Genomic DNA, 19,219 nt, shown 5'->3' on the forward strand with positions numbered 1-19,219 from the left:
CAGGCGTTCTTTTTTGCAGCGCTGGATGGACGGGGGGATCATTCTGCCTACCTGACAATTCCTGGTGCTGGAAGGTCAGTGCTGTATCCCCACCTCTGAGTGAGATGAAGGTGCTGATGCAGGGGCAAGCACCGAGCTTTCCCAATGCCTGCCTCAGTGCTGGAGAGGGGACGGATGCAGGGAGAAACTCCCACAATCTGCATCACCACAGAGGTATTCCTAAACCTCGCTAACTGAGAGCCGCCAGCAGCAAATTCTGCTGACTAACACCGGGCCCGACTCACCCTCCCTAGGAGGAAAACCATAGATTGAGAGACACCTGGAAAATAGGACACGAAAAAGAAGTTCCAGGTGTTCAAAGCTACATTCCTATTATTAGGTCAGCCCAACAGTATAAGAACACAAGGCTGCCAGATTAAACACAGAAATTACATCAGTTTTTTCCCTCGTTGCATGTTTCTGCCGTGCAGACCTCATCAAGGTCTGGCCCTGCCAGCTGGACGTCCCCAGCTCCCCATCAGCCGTATGATGCAACAGCCCATAGGACAGGCGCCTGGAGCTCACATCTTCCCAGTCACAGCAGGCAAGAGCAGAAGGACAAAGCGCTGCCACCGAGTTCTCTTTTGGCCCCTCTGTCCCTCCTTTTGGCCTCTTTGTTGGCAGGAAAGCCCATCGGGTCTCCCAGGTTCCCCTGCCTTCCTCAGAGAGGACAGCTGCTCCCTACTGTAATGAAGCAACTCGCATGCTGCATCAAGGCCTGTCAGGAAGGCGCTCAATGCACACACCGTAAGACCACCTGTAGTTTGCCTGAAGAGCAGAGGGTAGTTCACATCTGTACAGCCAGGCCAGGGGATTCTCTTTGCGCTTTGGTCACCGTTATGCTTTGATTCAGCCTTCCAGCTCTGCGCCAAATTCCGCGGAGCTGTTCAGCCGTCACTCTGCAACCAAATTTCTTCTCCTTCCTGCACTAGAAAGGTACTTGCTGGTCTCCAACGGGAGGGAAATCCTTTTGGATGACTGACATTTCCCAGGCCCCCTGTTACCTTGCCGTAGAGCACGTGTGAGTTTTTTGCTCTAAAGGCCGTATGACGGGACTCAAGCCCTCAGTAACAGGTACTGCTCTGGCTCTCCTGAGCTCTCAGGAGCATGTTCCTGACCAGGTGTTTGCAGTCTCTCTTAGAAAGGATTTCTTGGCTTTTTCTGCAAGAAGGAAGCCTACAGTTGGTCCAGCAGCAATCACGTTGGAGAACAGGACCTGGAGCTGGGGAACGGGGAATGGCCTTTGGCTACTGTAGAACACAAGCTGCAGAATTCTTCATGTCACAAAGACAGACATGACACTGAAATCAACATTCCGAGGAAAGGAGCTTTGCCACTTTGCTCCAATTCTCACTAACCTGGGCAACGAGGGTGGGAAATGGGTTACAGCCTTATCGAGAAGGAGACAATTGAAGCGTGTCAAAAGTCGCTGGGGCCGAGGTGCGTGATTTTGGGGGGCGAGCAGTGAGGGCCATGCTGGCTGGGGGGAGCACAGCACACATTGCCGGACACAGGCCATGCCGGGCCACCCTTCCGGGTGCGGGGGCGGAGACCCCCTGTCCCGGGGGTGGGCGTGAACTTCCCCTCAGGCAACCGAGCTGGCTGCAGGGCCAGCAAGGCCCAAAGCCCACGGCCATGGCGCGGGGCAGCCGGCCAAGGCCAGCCCACGAGGAGGGAGGTTTGGGGAAAGTGCTGCCAGCCGCCAGGGAGAAGACAACGCTCTGGGCCCAGCCCCTAAGGCTGCCCCCCAAGAAAGGGAGAGGTGGAGGAGGGGAAGCCGACAAATGAGCGTGGAATGTCCCGGCACAGAGATTAACGTCCAACTTTATTGTACGGGTGGAGGGGGATCAGGACCAGCACTCGAGGATGGCGCACGGCTGGTCCCGTGGCGGCGTCCAGGCCGGCTGTAGGGATGTTGGGCCCGGCGTTGCAAGTGGGAGCGGTCTCGCATCCGCACGGGCCCAGGAGGGCTGGAGCTTCCGCTGCTCTCGAGCGCTGGGGAGCCAGAGGAGGACCCCGCTGGCAGCTGGCTGGCAGTGCTGGGGCCGCTGGTCTCGGGTGCCGGGGAGCTGTGGGACGGCCCCGGCGCCGCCTGGCTGCGGGTGCTGGTCTCAGCATTTGGTGCTGGCGCACGGATCCTGTCACGGCATCTTCTGGGCCGGCTGTAAGGGTGTTGGGCCCGGCGTCGCAAGCGGGAGCTCTTTCGCATGCGGTCGGGCCCAGGGGGGCTGGAGCGGCTGCTGCCCTCAGGCACTGGGGGGCCTTGGGACGGCCCTGATGCCGCATTGCCGGGGCTTCTGGTCTGCAGTGCCAGGGAGCTGAGGGGTGGCCCGAATGCCACCTGCCTCCCAGTGCTGGGGCTGCTGGTTTCTGGCAGTGGGGAGCTGCAGGAGGATCCCGCTGGCAGCTGGCTGGTGGTGCTGGGGCTGCTGGTCTCGGATGCCGGGGAGCTGTGGGACAGCCCCAGCGCTGCCTGGCTGGGGGTGCTGCTCTCAGCACTTGGTGCTGGCACACGGCTCCTGTCATGGCATCTTCCAGGCCAGCTGTAGGGATGTTGGGCCTGGCGTTGCAAGCGGGAGCTGTTTCGCACACGGTCGGGCCCAGGGGGGCTGGAGCAGCTGCTGCCCTGAAGTGACGGGGAGCCGCAGGAGGACCGCGATGCCGCCTGGCTGGCAGAGCTGGGGCTGCTGGTCTCCGATGGTGGGGAGCCGCAGGAGGACCCTGATGGCAGCTGGCTGGCGGTGCTGGGGCTGCTGGTCTCCGGTGCCGGAGACCTGAGCGATTGCCCCGAGCCTGCCTGGCTGGCAGTGTTGGGGCCGGCGAGCTCCGAGCTGGCACTGGAGGCTGTAAGGGGAAGCATGAAGGTCAAGGGCACGGCCCCCAGGCCCGGGGCAGGATAGGCCAGAGCGGTGCCCCCAGCCCTCCTAGAGCAGAGAGGCTCTGCCAGACCCACCCTGGGCTCCCGCTGCCAGGCCTTGCCTGGCCCCTGGCCCCAGCCCAGGGGCCGCCGGGTGCTTTGCCTCTTACCGGTGCCCAGGCCAGCACACGCGTCGCACTCCCAGCTGGCCGTGCTGCTCGTCAAGTCGGAGCAGCGTCTGTGGGTGCCCTCGGCAGCGCAGGAGCAGCACAGGAGCAGTTGCCAGGGCCTGGGGAGGCAAACGGGTTCATGGCTGTGAGGACAAAGTGACCGCAGCACGGGACTGTCCGGCCGAGCTCTCGGTCTCGGTCCTTGTGCCTCGGTCCTTGGTGAGACAGGGTTCTCGTACAGAGCCCCAGGGTGCAGCTGTGGCAACTTACCCCTCTTGCTCTGCCTGCTCCCTGCCTCCGGGACAAAGGCACTCCCTGGCATCGCAGCGGCGGTGCCTCTCGCCTAGTTCTGCGTATTCATGCCTGATCTCCCATGATGGCAGTCTGATGGAGAAAGGAAAATGGATGAGCCCCTGCTGCCCCGGCATAAGAGAGATGCAGGGCGTCCCTGCTTGCCCCCCCGGCCCTGTTTCCAGCTCCTCCGTGAAGCTGAAGCCCAGACTCGCGGGACAGCGGAGGGCCAGGAAGGGCTGCTGGGGCAGCCCCTGGCACGGCACAGTGCTTGCAGCCTCCTGTCTTGTGAGCCGGCCAGAAGGACACCAACCTCAAGGGGATTCGGATCCCCATGGTGAGCATTTCCGAGAGAAAGTGCTCCTTATCTCTACAGAGTGGGCACTGGAAGCAAAACCTGCCGGCGCACAGAGCCTGTCCCTGCAGGAGGAGAAACGTAAGGGGCACGAGTGAGGCCCTGGTGCTGCCGAGCGCCTGCCGTGCCCCGGGGGCGAGCAAATCCTGGGGACGAGGGAACGGCTCCTACCTGGATGCAGCCCCTGTGGAACCAGGCGTGTTTGCACGCTGGGCACACCATGGTGCCGTAGGACTTTCTCTCCTCCACAAGGTCCAGGCAGATGAGGCAGGTGGTGTTCTCCTCCGGAACCGCCTCCACTGCCTGCTCTGGGCGGTGCTCCCAGCAGAAGGCCCTGGTGGTAAGAGGAAAGGGATGGGCGAGGTGAGAAGGGCTGGCTCCTTCCCCGGTGGCGGCAAGGAGGGGAGACGGGGTGTGAAGGAGCCCCAGACTTTGTCTGGCTGTGGCTATGCCTGAGACTGGCTGTTCTGAAATGTCACTGCGGGTTCCTTCCCTGTTTGGCTGATGCTGGCAGAAGAGGATTGAAAGGAAGCAGCCTCTCCTGTGGGGGCCAGCTGCCCTTACCTGTAGAACCTAAAGAATTGGGTGACGCATCCACCTTCCACGGCACAGGGGAGATGGAAGCTGCGGTTGCAGCCTGTTTCCCGGCAGGAGATGGTGGCCCCGCTCTCGCCACAGACGAAGCAGTGCTGGAAAGAGCAGAGCAGCCCCCATCAGCGGCAGCCCCAGGGCCGCCACGGCCAGCCCCACGCCTCCAGGCAGGGCGCAGGATGTGGCCGCTGCTGGGTCACACCCCGCAGATGCGCCTGTCGGAGGAGGCTCCTGTGCTGGAGCCTCTGTGGAGCTGCTGGGAGCAAGACTCCTGCCCCAGAGCCGGCTGGAAGGGCTGGGATTTCTTTCTCGGGTCTAGGCTAGGCTCCCGCAAACCTCTCCCGGCACAGATCTCCCCGGTCTTGTCAGGTGCTCACCTTCTGCGCTGCCCGCGCGACTGTAGATTGAATATCCTTGGGGAGAAATCCCACAAGTCCTGCTTCCCTGGCCCCTCGCTGAAAAAGCCCGCTGGCAAAAAACTGCAGCAGAGAAAAGAGGAGGAGGTGCTGAGGAGAGCGTGGCAGGGACTGCCTGTCGGCAAGCTGGAGGGAGCCCCGGCGTAACTCACCAGGCAAAACACGTGGGCACAGAGCCCTCGCTTCTCCACTTTGTCCCCGCAGAGACCCGGGTCAGCCTCTGCCCGGCGACACAGCAGGCATGCTGGAGGGGAGAGAGCAAACGCCACTGGGAATGAGCACCTCTGCGGGGCCGGGGGAAGCGTCCCTGAGGGATTGCCCCCGAGGGCCTGCTCTGCCCCTGCCGAGCTGGCTGCTGGGCAGGGCTGGAGGCCTTGGAGAGGAAGGGGGCATTGCAGGCACGGGGGTCCCAGCAGGTGCCCACTGCCCAGCCTGGCCCTGGGCTGAGGGCAGGAGGGGCCCTGCCCCGGGGTGGTCGGGGAGCTCCTGCCTCCCCCTGCCACCGCTCTCGGCCCCACGCCGACCGCCCCGACAAGCCCTCTGCTACGCCGCGGGAGGGCTACTTTGCTCTCACCCTGCTCCATCGAGTCGGGGGCCTGCTGCTTGCTTGCGGACATGGCGCACGTCAACGGTGAGCGTTTGGAGAGTCCCTGTCCCAGCAGCGCCGGGCGTCTCCTCCAAATGCTCCTCTGCTGACTCTGAGGGAGAAGCGGGGCGCGGGCGAGGGAGAAGCCAGAGGCGGCTGAGCTTGCAGCACAGGCCCAGCGCCCCGAGGCCTGGGGCCCCCCTCCTCCCTCGGCAGCCCCGCACCAGCCCCGTCCCTCCCCTGCCCTCTCCTCACCTCACCAGGTCGCACTGACGGGCGGCCTGCGCCCAGCGCTCCTTTTTGTGGGCTTGCCCCCGCGGGTCACAGTGGCCACTGTGACATCAGCACCGCTGGCCTGCGCGCGCCCCAACGACGGGCAGGGACGCCCTCGGCCACCTGCCGCCCGCTCTGAGGCGGCCACCGCCTCACCGGGGTGGCTGCGAAGAGCCGAGGCGGGGGCCCGAGCCCTCGGCAGCCACGTCACCGGGGTGGCTGCGAAGTGCCGAGGCGGGGGCCCGAGCCCTCGGCAGCCACGTCACCGGGGCGGCTGAGGGAGCTGGGGCTGTTTAGGCTAGAGAAGGGGAGGCTGAGGGGAGACCTTGTCGCTCTCTACAACTACCTGAAGGGGGGTTGTAGTGAGGTGGGTGGTGGTCTCTTCTGTCAGGTGGCTGGAGTTAGGACGAGAGGCAATGGCCTCAAGTTGCGGCAAGGGAGATTTAGGTTAGGTAGGCGCGTGATTTTGGGGGGCGAGCAGTGAGGGCCTGTCACGACCCAGACTGGACAGACCAGGGAGTCGTGTTTAATTTGAAATTCCCTCGGGCTAAATTAAGGTGAAACGACACCAAACGATCGGTTAGAGATTTTGTTCATGACCGAAGCCAGCTGAACTGGGGAGGCGTGGTAGTAGGTGGCAGGGTTTCTCACAACAGGAACTGGCATCAGACTACTTCTGTAAACCGTGTAACCATATACATCAACTGAGGGAATAAGGAGATCCCTCCCGTTGAGTCAGGAGGTTCAGAGCAGACCCCCTTGCTTTCCAGACTCCTCCTCAGAGAAGGGTCTAGGGGCGGCTGGATCTACTCTTGGTCTCAGACTTGGTCAACAGTTTATATCTTGAAATGGATGAGGTGTAGGGATTGTGGCAAAGTAAAAGGAAAGAGAGAAGAAGACAGAGGGAGAAAAAGGAAGAGAGAAAGATTTCACCGGTCCTGGGTCTGGTTCAGTCAGCTGAGGTGTCCGGTCAGCTGAGGGGTCCAGTCCTGGTGGGCTTGTCCGGTGGACACATTTCCTCTTGTCCTATCACAAGTTACTTGATGGAAGAGACCAGCAGCCACCGCACTACAATCTCCTTTCAGGTAGTTGGAGAGAGCAATAAGGTCTCTCCTCAGCCTCCTTTTCTCCAGACTAAACACCCCCAGCTCCCTCAGCCGCTCCTCGTAAAACTTGTGCTCCAGGCCCCTCACCAGCTTGGTTGCCCTTCTCTGGACATGCTCCAGCATCTCCACGTCTTTCCTGTAGTGAGGGGCCCAAAACTGAACACAGGACTCGAGGTGCGTCCTCACCAATGCCGAGTACAGGGCAACAATCACCTCCGTTCTCATGCTGGCCACACTATTTCTGATACGGGCCAGAATGCTGTTGGCCTTCTTGGCCACCTGGGCACGTTGCTGGCTCATATTCAGCCGGCTGTCAACCAGCAGCCCCAGGTCCTTTTCCACCAGGCAGCTTCCCAGCCACTCTTCCCCAAGCCTGTAGCACTGCATGGGGTTGTTGTGACCGAAGTGAAGGACCTGGCACTTGGCCTCGTTGAACCTCATACAATTGGCCTCAGCCCATCTATCCAGCCTGTCCAGATCTCTCTGTAGAGCCTTCCTACCCTCAGGCAGACCAACCCTCCCTCCCAACTTGGTGTCGTCGTCAAACTTGCTGAGGGTGCACTGCATCCCCTCATGCAGATGGTTGATAAAGATATTAAACAGAGCCGGCCGCAATACTGAGCCCTGGGGAACACCACTTGTGACCCACATTTTCTCCTGCCTCCAGGGTTTGTCAGCTTTCTATCAGCCACAGCTTTGCCAGATTACCAGTCGAGGTGACTGGAGGCAGTTTTGCTCCTGCCCCACTTGGTTTATGTAGTTTTGGGCTGTCCCCCCTCGGGACATCTGGTATAACCCCTTGTTCCCACTCAAAACATAGCCCCATGCCAGCTACCGTGAAGAAAATTAACTCTATCCCAGCCCAAACCAGCACACCTCCCCTGTAAAAGAGAGGGGTTTGATGCCAGGACAAACGACAATTTGCCGACCTGGCAGAGTACGGGTGCCCTGAGATGTCTCAGGAGAGGCAGGCTGGGCTAAAGCTTCTCTCCTCCTCCTCCTCCTCCTCCTCTCCGGGTTCTGTGGTCTAGCGGAGCAGCTGGGGCTTTGCCGCAAGGACACCCTGGGTCCCGGTCTGCTGTCCTGCAGGCAGCAGCACAAGCCAGGAATGACACTGTCTGCTCAGCACACTCTGGGTGTTCTCCATGGGAAGGACAGCATGGGACTGGGCTTGTTGTTCCAGCTTTATTAAAAAAAATAATTTCGTAAAATACAGCTGTTTTTCAGAGGAGGATTTCACTTCTTCAGGGCTCACCAGGGGCCAGCAGCACAGTGACTGCAGGCTCCATCCTGATCTTGGCATCTCTCTTATCAGGATGAAGATGGCCTCCGCTGCCAGAGTCCTGACCGAGAGTTCAGGGTCTTTCGCCAAGGGCAGAAGGGCTGCAAGAGAAGGAAGCAGAGCAGACATGACCCCCCACTGCCTGCAGAGACCCCCAGGAGTCCCCTCCAGACCATGGCACCCTGCCCAGGCCCCGTCCCCTGCCCCACCAGCCCCTCCTCGCCGTCACAGATATCCCGCAGCTTCTGCCTGCTCAGGTTCCTCGGGTGCCATGCGGCAAGACCTTGCTGCCAATGCGGTGGTGGGGACTGGGGCCAGGCTGGCAGAAGAGGAACCCTGGGGACTGTGGCCCACCGATGAACCTGATGGCCACCTCTGGCAAGGTGGCTTGAGTGTCCCGCAGGTACGGCAGCCTCTGCCAGAGGTCTTCTTCCACCCTCTTCCTGTTGTGCACTAACTAGAGAGAGCACAAGGGCACAGGGACTGGTACGGACCCTCCCAAGTTGGCCGGACCAGTACCTCCCCCCAGTACCCCCTTCTCCCTGGCGATTCCTGTCTCCCAGCCAGAGCTGGCAGAGGTTCAGACAGCCGCAGGTCGTGGGGGCCCAGGGATCCTGAGACCCCCTCTTTCATATTGCTAGGGCCCATATGAGTCAGCATTTCCAAAGGGCCGTTTCTAAAGCCTAAACCCAAGGATTTTGGCCCTAAAATGGGGCTTTGGACCCTACAACTGGGTCTTTGGATGCTCATTATATGCCTCGGACATTAAGGAAATGAGGCTTTGAGCCCTAAGTGAGGAGTTTGTACCTTAAAATGAGGGTTGGCACCCTACAATTGAAGTCTCTCAATCCTTGAATCAAAGCTTTGGACCCTAAGCCTGAGCTTTTGGGACCTAAGCCTGAGGCTTTGAGCCCTAAAAGTGGGCTTTGGATGCTCCAAATGAGGGTTTGGACACTCCAGATGCAGCTTGCACCCTAAAAATGCCTGTCTGGATCCTAAAAAAGAGGCTTTGGACCCTGAAAATGAGACTATGCAAACTAACACTGAGCCTCTGCACCCTGAAAGTGAAGGTTTTGGAAACTAAAATGAGGCTTTGGAAGGCAAAACTGAGAGTTTGGAAAGTAAAAATAAGGCTTTGGACTGTATAAATTTGGATTTAGACTCTACAGATGAGGCTGTGGTCCTTCCAGATCAGACTTTGGGGCTTAAAAATGATGCTCTGGGCCCTTAAAATGAGTCTCTGAACCTTAAACATGGAGCTTGGAACTAATAAATTAGTTTTTGTACTCCATATATGTGGGTCTGGACCTTAAAATGACTGTTTGCACCCCCAGAAGTAGGCTTTGGTCTTTTAAATTTATGCTTTTTGCCCTAACATTGAGGCTTGCATTATAAAAATAAGGCTTTACACTTGAAAAAACTCAGGGTTGAATTTTAAAAATGATGCTTTGTAAAGCACAAAATCGTGCTTGTTCACTGTAGCTATCACCATGGCAGGTTAAATTTCTCGCCGTCTATTCTGTGTTTTAGTTTCCTCCTCACGCAAACCATGGTGACAAACAGTACCCAAAAGGCTCTGGTGCTTCCAGACAGTGGCTTGATGGCTTGCGTAACCTACCTCTAGCCCCATCCCACGGAACGTAGGAACGGTGTTACAAGTAAATAAGGTAGCGTCCTGCTTTAGGAAGAAATAAAAAAGGAAACCAACGGATGTGACAGCAACCACAGACCACCTTTCACCAGCAGGCAGATGCCCAGCCATCTTGGTGCAGTGGCTGCCTTGGAAAGACTCCCCCAGTCCCGGTTTTCTTGCTGAGCATGACACTACGTGGTATGGACCGTGGTGCCCCTTCGGTCAGCTCGGGGCAGCTGTCTCTGCTGTGTCCCCTCCCAGCCAGCTCCCTGGGGCAGCAGAGTGAGAAACAGAGAAGACCTTGGTTCTGCATAAGCACTGCTCAGCAGCAGCTAAACATCGGTGTGTGGTCAACGCCGAAAACAGCACCGTGCAGGGTGCAATGACAAAAAAATTACCTGTATCCCAGCCAGGCCCAGTACAGAAACCCTTCTGTGCCCGCTCACGATTCTTATTCCTGTGAGAAACCCATGAAAAATAGGGCATTTGACTTATCGGGGAGAAATGTGAACACACTCCCGATCTCTGGCTGGCATCTCGCTTTACTTGCGAAGGTACACACAAGTCTACGCGGTTTCTTCTGCACCTTGGGAAAGGGCTCTCTTGCCTCGATTTCCAGGGAGAAACTCCCCAAAGCGGCACCACAGAGGTATTCCTAAACCTCGCTAACTGAGAGCCGCCAGCAGCAAATTCGGCTGGCTAACACCGGGCCCGACTCACCCTCCCTAGGAGGAAAACCGTAGATTAAGGGACGCCTGGAAAATAGGACACGAAAAAGAAGTTCCAGGTGTTCAAAGCTACATTCCTATTATTAGGTCAGCCCAACAGTATAAGAACACAAGGCTGCCAGATTAAACACAGAAATCACATCAGTTTTTCCCTCGTTGCATGTTTCTGCCGTGCAGACCTCATCAAGGTCTGGCCCTGCCAGCTGGACGTCCCCAGCTCCCCATCAGCCGTATGATGCAACAGCCCATACGACAGGCGCCCGGAGCTCTATGACGTCACTGGGCGTCTCCGTGACGAGCCAAGGCCTCTCCCCAAGGCCACCTGGCAGCCGAGACCACAACCTCTCCTGCGCGATCGCTGCCTGCCCTCACTCTCGCCGTGCTCTGCGACCGAGAGGTGCAGCGGCCAACAAGCTCATCCGCACCCAGTCCGATGGCCAAGATGGAGAAAGGTGAAGCGTTGCTGCTCCTCCCGGGGAGGTTTCACGCCGGGCCTCCGCCAGGGAAGCCCCTCGGCAACTCTCCTGCTCTTGCCATAGGCTCAGTAGCTGCCTCCGACGTGGACGGAGCCTGGGTGGGCACCTGGAGACCTCATCGCCCACGCGGCCCCATCATGGCCCAGTTCACCAGCCCGGGACCCAAGTACTCGATCCCCGGGACAACAGGTAAAACCACCGTCGCAAGCGGGGTGCACCACATCCGCTGCCTCTGGGGGACAAGCAGCCACGGCTCCGTTCCCCGTTGCTCCAAGCCTCCATGCTCTCAGCTGCAGCAAGCACACAGGTGGGCCAGAGGAAGGCTCAGGCGGCTCCAGGGAAAGGCCGGGAAAAGAGCTGCCGGACTCTGCTGAGCACAGAGGTGGCCGTAGCAGCACAGGAGGAAGCTTCTTCTCTGTCTTTGCTCTGAACTTCCTGCTCCCACCTCATCCTTTTCTTCTTCTCTTCTTTTTCTTCTCCTTCTCTTCTCTTCTCCTCCTTCTTCGTCTTCTCCTATTCTACTTCATCTTCTCTTCCTATTCTTCTCCCCCGTTTTCATCTTCTCTTCTTCTCCTTCAACACCACCTTCTCCTTCACCACCTTCTTCTCCTTCACTTTCTTCCTCTCCTCCTCCATAGTAGCAGGAAGGTTTCGATTTCTTTCCCACTGGGGCTGCGGGAAAGCAAAACGTGATAGAGGCAATCTTTACATCTGCTTTAAGTTAGCGTGGCAACTGTTTGGGGATTTAATACTTCATAATAATTGCATTTTGGTGGTATTCTGATTAATTGCACAGTGCCTACACTGTTCTTGCCGGAAGTCATTGTACCATTGTATTGGCCTGCCGGTATCATTCTTGGAGGACAAAAACCACACAGGAAGGGAAATTCTTGTGGCCGGCAACTTCAGCTACTCCACTTAGAAACTAGCTTTAACTATGGAGTTGCAGGCAGGTGTCCTTTCACAGGCTTTTCTTCCTAGGTTACCTGGTTCACAATCCCACCAAAACCAAAGCCCCTGCGTACACTTTCCAAAGGGCCAAACCTCCCGGCACAGACAGTTGCTCCCCGGGCCCTCGGTACTACGTCCAGCCCTCCATCACCAGGAACGGGAAGTACGTGGCTCCGGCACAGCACATGGGCAGACTTCCCAAGATAATGACCGAGGTCACCCCTGGACCAAGTGAGTACCATTTCTCCAGCACTTCTTCCAGGCGACACAAGCAGCACACCTGCCTTTTTGCCCTGTGCTACTGGGGCACAAAACCATCAGCTCGCGTCCCGAAGGAGCTTCAGAGGTTTCCAGGCAGAAGGCAAACGTGGCTGAGCACCTCCTCCTGACCTTTCCTCTTTGGCTTGAGGAAGAGAGCCCAGCTTCCCTGCTTTTCTCTGCTTCTCCCTAGGTGACTACTCCACCGACAAGGCCAACCAACACCTCTACAAATGCGCGCCGGCGCCGTCCATGGCCTTTCGGCACAAGGCCTTCAAAACCAGTGAAACTCCAGGTAAGGGAACTCGGGGAAATACACACGCTTGCAGCCCGCTGTCCTCCAGAGAAAACCTGCCGGGCAGCTTTTTTGACAGGCCTAGCGAAAAGCCTACACAGCAGGGCGCAAGGGTCTCTTGACGAGCTTGCTTGATGTCCCGGAGCACCATCTCCTCCCATCCCACAAAAGAACCGGCAACTCGGGCTTGGAGCTGCCGACACACGCCACGTGCGACAAAAGACAGAGGTGTTGGGAGAGGGGCGAGACATCCTTCAAGCTCCTTGCAGCAGGCTTGGCAGGCTGCTTCTCTCCCACTCAGGCGCTGCTCCTCTCCCTGCCGGACTCACACACGCTCTCTTCCCGTTCCCCTTCCAGGTCCTGGCACCTACACCCTGCCCAGGCTGGTGGGACCCAACACAGCCTACACCCACGCCAGCCCCTGCTACTCCATAAAAGGGAAGAGTAAGCACAACAGCTTTGCTGAAGACCTCGCCAAGGTGAGCTACACTTCTCTGCTGTCTCGCAGCTGCTCTCCTCAGGGCCGGAGGGCTCTGACTCCTGCTGCAGCCTCTCTTCATGCCCACTTCCCTGCACCAGCAGCAGCACCCAAGAAGCCGTGGGTCCCGTGGCTCTCCTACTGCCAACAGCAACGCCAACACCCGCAGTCCCTCGCTTTCCAGCCCTAACAGTTTTGGTGGGGCAAAACTCATCGGCAGTAATGGGAATCTCCCTCTCCCCTGCAAAATCTGCCTCTCTGCAGGGGAACAGGAGGGGCCCTTGTTCCAATCGCTCCGTGCCTCTCACACCACTTCTCTGGCCAGCCAGATCAACTAGCGCAGCCTGCGTGGGCACCCAGCAAGAATCAACTTTTGTTGTTCTTGTTTGCTGCCTTTTGTACCCAACAACCTCCCTGCCTCTCTTACAGACGCCAGGTCCTGCTGCATTCCCCAAGGTGGAAGTGGACACCTACAAAAAAAGGGCTCCCGTGTACACGATGGGAAGCAAAAGCGGAATTGGAGGCGACAAAACAGTGAAGCCAGGACCGGCAGACTACTGCCCGGGAAAGGTAAGGCAGCCTGCCCAAATCTCCTCCCCTGCTTTGCAACAACCAGCCCTTAAGCATCTGCCCCTTCCAACGGGGCTTCTCAGAACTCCAGACCACCTTACTGGAGTGACAAACCGCAGGACAGCAGGCCTGCTCCCTTGCCTTGGCCCAAAGCCGAGCAGAGTGAGGCCAAAGAACACATCTTTGCCTCTGCACTAGCTCAGGCGCTCAGTGCTGACACATGCTCACACATTACTAGCTCTTCAGGAGGACACCCTGCTGCAGAAGGCACAAGCGGAGCCAAGGGCAGACCTTTCTCACGCAGGGGGGATCAGCTGGGAGGGCAGCGGCGTCTAGCAAAGTCTGGCTGGAGCTAGAAAGGCTCTGGACTTGGAGCAGCCATGCTCCAGCCATGAGCTTGCCCTGCCAGACGGAGTGGGCATGTTGCTCCATTTTGTGTCAAACACAGGCTCTTTGCTTTGAGCGGCCCTCTGAAAACGCTCGAGGGATGGATTTTACGTGCCCCTAAACTCTTTTTTTTTTTCTCTTGCCTTTATATGCCTCTCCAAAAAGGGAGAAATGCCAATCAGTAACAGCAGCAGACCCTTAGAAACGTCCTGATCACACAGGAGGTTTCCATCAAGCGTGCCACTGGCACAGGGGGAGTTAGCTGAAAGTGCCCGGGCACGCACACAGCAATGCACGGCAAACGGCAAATGCACAGCCATCAACTTGTTATGCCAGACGGCCTTTGCTGAAGACAAAAGTCTTCTTGCGAACAAGGCACCACGGCCACCTTTTTTTCTTCTCGCTTTTCCCCTTCCAGGTGACGCTGATCAAGCCCCAGGCCCCTGCTCCCACTTTTGGACTCCGCCATTCCCTCTACACAACTCCTCTACTATCTCTGCAATAAAACAACATACCCCCAAAGGTCTGGTCTGTTCACCTTCAGCTGTGGAGAGAGGGGGTGCGCGAGGGTGAGGACGATGGGCCGTCCCCATTTTGTGTCTATGCCTCAGCCAAACATTGCAAGATGAGGTCGAGGGGAGAGCAGCGAGATCAACAGCGCAAGCAAGGCAGAGAGCTCTGACAGCACCGTTTCACCTGACCGCAGCTAAACGCTGCCCCGTGAAAGCAGTCCGGCCCTTCCCCACGCACTCTCACCCGACGGCCGAGCGTCCCGCAGGCACAGGCTTGCCCCCGAGGACACAGCCCACCTGGGCACCCCAATTTCAGTGCACGCGGGTGGCTTGTCTCCAGGGTGCAGCCAGAAACACAGCCGCTCGGCGTGACCTCTTGCCGTGGGCTGAATAGCACAGGCGAGTCCCCAGAACGACAACAGTTGAGGAGAAGGAGTCCAACAGACATGATGACAGTTGCGTCCTCTGGGTCACCTTATAAAAGTGCACGTTCTTGCTCAGGGCCCAGGAAAGACTCCTGTGCTGCCCCACTTGCCAATGGCCAGAGTGAGGAGACAACTCTATCATCAATGGAGATAGAGTAAATGGATGGAGGAGACAAAAATCGCAGAAGAAGGGGTGGAGGTCAGCAGGAGCACAGAAGACCATGCCTGACTGCAAGGAGGTGTTGGCCACGGTGGCCAGGAACCTGCTGATCCATGGCACAGCTGCCGGCAGGATCTGAGGATGACATGTGATGACAGGACGTCGGCGCCAGGAGTCAGCGCTCTGCTTCCATGAGAGAAGCCAAGCAGGAGAGTCGCAGGATGCGGCAGCAGACGACGATGGCTCCGTCCCCTCTTGGCAAGTAGGACAGAAGCCTGCGCAGGATGGCAGAGCTGCAGCAGGCATCCGGGGAGAGCAAGTGGCCCGGGAAGAGCGACGCAGGCCGTGAAGGTACTAGTCAACTATCACCAGCACACGAGCGGAGAGGTTCGTAGCTGGGCTGTGGATCATCAGGGAGAGCAGTAAGAGAGGAACCTGCAGCCCAAGGTGATGGCTGCATCCCAGGAGCATGGCTGTTTGACACAGCCCATGCCAAGGCATCCTGCCTGCTGGGGGGTTTCAAAAGCACGCGCAATATTCGCTCGCTCCATCAGACTGCACGGCAGCAATGAAGGCAATCTGGGAAGTGGGAGCCAGGGGGAAAGCTGGAGCTGTGGGATCTGGCGGTGTGAGCCCAGCCCTGAGTGGTACAGCAGGGACTGACAGTTCCACCAGTTGCCACCGTGCAGTATAGGACTCGCAGCAGGTGATTTTGGGGCCTGGATGGCGTCACCCATCGTCCTGAGACATAGGCAAAGACTCTGCTTATGTCCTAATTAAAGAGGAGCCCAAGCACCCCTTGGGAGTCTGTAGATACCGAGAGGAGTGAGAGTGACAGCAGCAAACAGGCCTGAAGCGTGTCTTCCCATCTTAGAGGTGCTTCTTTGCTGAGACAGGCAGGGCATGAGGCGCCAATGGTTGTGTGTAGAAGTGTGCCAGGGAGCTCTGCCTCTGCATAGAAGAGTGGCCCGGTCCTCCGGTGTCGGGAAGAGCATCCAGCCTAGGGGTGAAGAAGTCTGGAGAAGGCTCGGTCCGCAGGGGTCTATAGGAGAGCCTCCTGCCAGCAGGGAATTTGGGACATGCTTTGGCAGGGCTTCCAAAGGGCTGATACAAAATCCTGGTGCCGGAAGGTCAGTGCTGTGTCCCCAGCTCTGAGTGAGATGAAGGTGCTGATGCAGGGGCAAGCACCATGGCCCCAGGCCACATCCTGCCCGTAGGAGCCCTGCACCAGCCACCAGCCTTACTCAAACTGGCAGTGCCGCAACCCCCCTCCACTGCTCCGCAAACTGCCGCTCCAGCGCCTGCGTGGCAGTGGACAGGGGCGGTCAATGGGCATCACGGCTGTAGCAGTGGCTGTAGCAAAAAGGGGCTGGGAGGCTTCTCAGCTTCTCAGATCCACCTAAAAATACAAAATAAAGGGCTCTGGGGCTGTTCCCGGCTGGACTGACTAGTCTGTGCCTGGTGATGGTCTAAAGGGGTTACACACCCCCCGTGCGTGATCCCAGAACGGCTCGTAGGGGCAGGAGGGAGTAAAGTCCACACATACCCCACAGCACAAACACGTGCAGCCCCTCTCCCGCGCATCCCAACACAGAGGTAGCACGGTGGAGGAGGCTCTCGCCCCCTTCCCAGGGAAACCAGCACAGCTGGTGCTGGTGCCCGCACACTCCCGCACGCAACGTGGAGAACCACTCGCAGGGCCAGAATCTGCGTGGGATTACAGGGCTGTGACCATGCTAGGACCATGGGGGTGTGGTGGATAGATGGCACCGTGGGAGGGCTGCGGTGGAGGGACGCAAGCTTGTCGGGAAGGACCGGCCGGGAAGGCGAGGAGATGTACTTGCCTCCTGCTTGGGGTGGGACAGGAGCCAGCCTGTGGTTCAGGGTCAGCAGACAGACCAAGATGGCTGCTGTGTTAGCAGGGATCTGCTAGAGACCTCCTGTTCAGGAGAAAGAGGTAGCTGAGGTCTTCTTCAAACCAGTAAAGAAGGAAGCCTCACGTTCACAGGCCCTGGTCCTCATGGGGGACCTGAACCACCCTGGTACTTGCTGGAAGGACGGTCCAGCAGGGCTTAGGCAATCTAGAACGCTTCTAGAGTGCAGTTCCTGGCACGGGTGATGGAGGAAGCAAGGAGAGGGAGGAACCCAGAAGGAGAGGTGCTCTGCTGGACGTGGTGCTGGTGATGGAGGAACCCAGAAGGAGAGGGAGGAACCCAGAGGAGATGGAGGAAGCCAGAAGGAGAGGTGCTCTGCTGGACCTGGTGCTGGTGATAGAGGAACACGGAAGGAGATGGAGGAACCCAGAGGAGAGGGAGGAACCCAGAAGGAGATGAGGAACCCAGAGGAGAGGGAGGAACCCAGAAGGTGGAGGAACCCAGAGGAGATGGAGGAACCCAGAAGGAGAGGTGCTCTGCTGGACCTGGTGCTGGTGATAGAGGAACACGGAAGGATATGGAGGAACTCAGAAGAAGGAGTAAGCCAGAAGGAGAGGAGGAACCCCAGAAGGAGGGGGAGGAACCCAGAAGGAGATGAGGAACCCAGAGGAGAGGGAGGAACCCAGAAGGTGGAGGAACCCAGAGGAGATGGAGGAACCCAGAAGGAGAGGTGCTCTGCTGGACGTGGTGCTGGTGATGGAGGAACCCAGAAGGACAGGGAGGAACCCAGAAGATGGAGGAACCCAGAAGGAGAGGTGCTCTGCTGGACCTGGTTCTGGTGATGGAGGAACCCACAAGGAGATGGAAGAACCCATGAGAGGTGCTCTGCTAGACCTGGTGCTGATGACAGAGGAACACGGAAGGAGATGGAGGAACCCAGAGGAGAGGGAGGAACCCAGAAGGAGATGAGGAACCCAGAGGAGAGGGAGGAACCCAGAAGGTGGAGGAACCCAGAGGAGATGGAGGAACCCAGAAGGAGAGGTGCTCTGCTGGACCTGGTGCTGGTGATAGAGGAACACGGAAGGATATGGAGGAACTCAGAAGAAGGAGTAAGCCAGAAGGAGAGGAGGAACCCCAGAAGGAGGGGGAGGAACCCAGAAGGAGAGGTGCTGAGCTGGACCTGGTGCTGGTGAACAAGGAGGAACTGGTTGGGGATTTGAAAGTCGGCAGCAGCCTTGGCTGCAGTGACCCTGAGGTGGTGGAGCTGAGGATGCTGAGGGGAGGGAGCAGGGCGAAAAGCCAAGGCCACAGCCCTGGCTTGCAGGAGAGCGGACCGGGCCCAGCCTTGGGAACCAGCTGGTGGCAACAAGGAGACCTAACAAGGCGGGGGAAGAGCGGGGTGGGGAAGGCACGGCCCTAGTTCTGGCTGGGCTCCGGGACAGCATTCCGAGAAAAAGTCACGGACATCCCTCCGTGGATCCATCCGTCCACCCTCGCCAGCGGCAGGGGGCAGCTCTGTGAGGAGAGCCTCATCTGCCCCTGCCGGCCTGGCAACAGCTGCGCCATTGGCCACGGCTGAGCCAATCAGCGGAGCCGGAGGCTGGCTGTCAGTCACAGATAGAGGGGGCGGGAGGCTGAGCAGCCTGAGGAGAAATGGAGGAGAGGTGGGGTGGGGGCAGCCGGGGCGAGGAGGGGGATACGGATAGGGATAGGGATAGGGATAGGGATAGGGATAAGACCAGGACCAGGGGCAGGGGCAGGACCAGCACCAGGGGCAGGGGCAGGTATCTCCCAGCGTGGACGGGGCTGGGGGGGACCTGGATTCCTCACGGCCCACGGGCCCTTCCGTGGTCGCCAGCCCTGGGCCCGAGCGCCCAGCCCCAGGGACAACCCCACAACCAAGGCCGGAGCGGTTCCTGCGGCTGCCCCGAGGGTCGCCAGCCCCCCGTCAGCCCTGAGCATCTGAGCTGGGGTGAGGTGGAAGAGGCTGGAAAACAGTTGATGGAGAGGAGGCGATGGCAGCAGGTACAGGGCCTGTGGCTCCTGGGATTAACTGAGACTGTTACCGTTAAGTCGGCGCTTCAGAAACTCTCTAAGGCTCAATTTTGGAGTGTTAGAAAGCAGGCGTTCTTTTTTGCAGCGCTGGATGGACGGGGGGATCATTCCGCCTACCTGACAATTCCTGGTGCTGGAAGGTCAGTGCTGTATCCCCACCTCTGAGTGAGATGAAGGTACTGATGCAGGGGCAAGCACCATGCTTTCCCAATGCCTGCCTCAGTGCTGGAGAGAGGACTGTCAAATCCTGCCTTGCCGTAGGGCTCCCCCAGGTCTCCCCGTCCCATCCCTGTCCCCATGCCCCCCCCACCCCCCCGCCTTGCAGCAGGGACACCCCCCAGGCCACATCCTGCCCGTAAGAGCCCTGCACCAGCCCCCAGCCTTACTCAAACTGGCAGCGCCGCAACCCCCCCGCCACTGTTCTGCAAACTGCCGCTCCAGCACCTGCGTG

General features: G+C 58.6%; 3 protein-coding genes across 4 annotated transcripts in view; 2 read left to right on the forward strand and 1 right to left on the reverse strand.

The window, feature by feature from the left end:
* Positions 1-19,219, forward strand: part of LOC126049964 (uncharacterized) — a 66,887-nt gene that overhangs the window by 10,613 nt on the left and 37,055 nt on the right. Inside the window, exons 1-2 of one of the 2 annotated variants that reach the window (XM_049827139.1) lie at positions 18,471-18,738; positions 18,854-18,908. The exons of the other annotated variant lie outside the window; for it this stretch is intronic. The gene's annotated coding sequence lies outside the window, so the exon portion shown is untranslated. Of the gene's footprint in view, positions 1-18,470; positions 18,739-18,853; positions 18,909-19,219 lie in introns of those variants that run through there. 2 annotated transcript variants of the gene reach the window in all.
* On the reverse strand, positions 1,865-5,336 carry LOC126049903 (PHD finger protein 7-like). The gene is made up of 10 exons (XM_049827030.1): positions 5,294-5,336; positions 4,872-5,092; positions 4,681-4,782; positions 4,277-4,401; positions 3,884-4,046; positions 3,671-3,777; positions 3,337-3,450; positions 3,067-3,185; positions 2,814-2,883; positions 1,865-2,357 (listed from the first exon to the last, which is right to left on the reverse strand). The coding sequence occupies exons 1-10, from the start codon at positions 5,334-5,336 to the stop codon at positions 1,865-1,867; spliced, it is 1,557 nt and encodes a 518-aa protein (XP_049682987.1).
* LOC126049974 (outer dense fiber protein 3-like) lies at positions 10,761-14,247 on the forward strand. Its single transcript, XM_049827153.1, has 6 exons — positions 10,761-10,992; positions 11,785-11,985; positions 12,206-12,307; positions 12,665-12,786; positions 13,215-13,355; positions 14,161-14,247. The coding sequence occupies exons 1-6, from the start codon at positions 10,761-10,763 to the stop codon at positions 14,245-14,247; spliced, it is 885 nt and encodes a 294-aa protein (XP_049683110.1).

The sequence above is a fragment of the Accipiter gentilis genome, chromosome 23, assembly GCF_929443795.1.
Source record: "Accipiter gentilis chromosome 23, bAccGen1.1, whole genome shotgun sequence".
NCBI lineage: Eukaryota > Metazoa > Chordata > Aves > Accipitriformes > Accipitridae > Astur > Astur gentilis.

Excerpts from the sequence above, each read along its gene's own strand:
- LOC126049903 (XM_049827030.1), bottom strand. The coding sequence starts at position 5,336 with ATGTCCGCAAGCAAGCAGCAGGCCCCCGACTCGATGGAGCAGG. Across the intron at positions 4,783-4,871 it reads GTGCCCACGTGTTTTGCCTG|TTTTTTGCCAGCGGGCTTTT; the intron begins GTGAGTTACGCC and ends TCTCTGCTGCAG. Across the intron at positions 2,884-3,066 it reads GTGTGCTGGCCTGGGCACCG|CCTCCAGTGCCAGCTCGGAG; the intron begins GTAAGAGGCAAA and ends TTCCCCTTACAG.
- LOC126049974 (XM_049827153.1), top strand. The coding sequence starts at position 10,761 with ATGGCCAAGATGGAGAAAGGTGAAGCGTTGCTGCTCCTCCCGGGGAGG. Across the intron at positions 11,986-12,205 it reads CGAGGTCACCCCTGGACCAA|GTGACTACTCCACCGACAAG; the intron begins GTGAGTACCATT and ends GCTTCTCCCTAG. Across the intron at positions 12,308-12,664 it reads CAAAACCAGTGAAACTCCAG|GTCCTGGCACCTACACCCTG; the intron begins GTAAGGGAACTC and ends TTCCCCTTCCAG.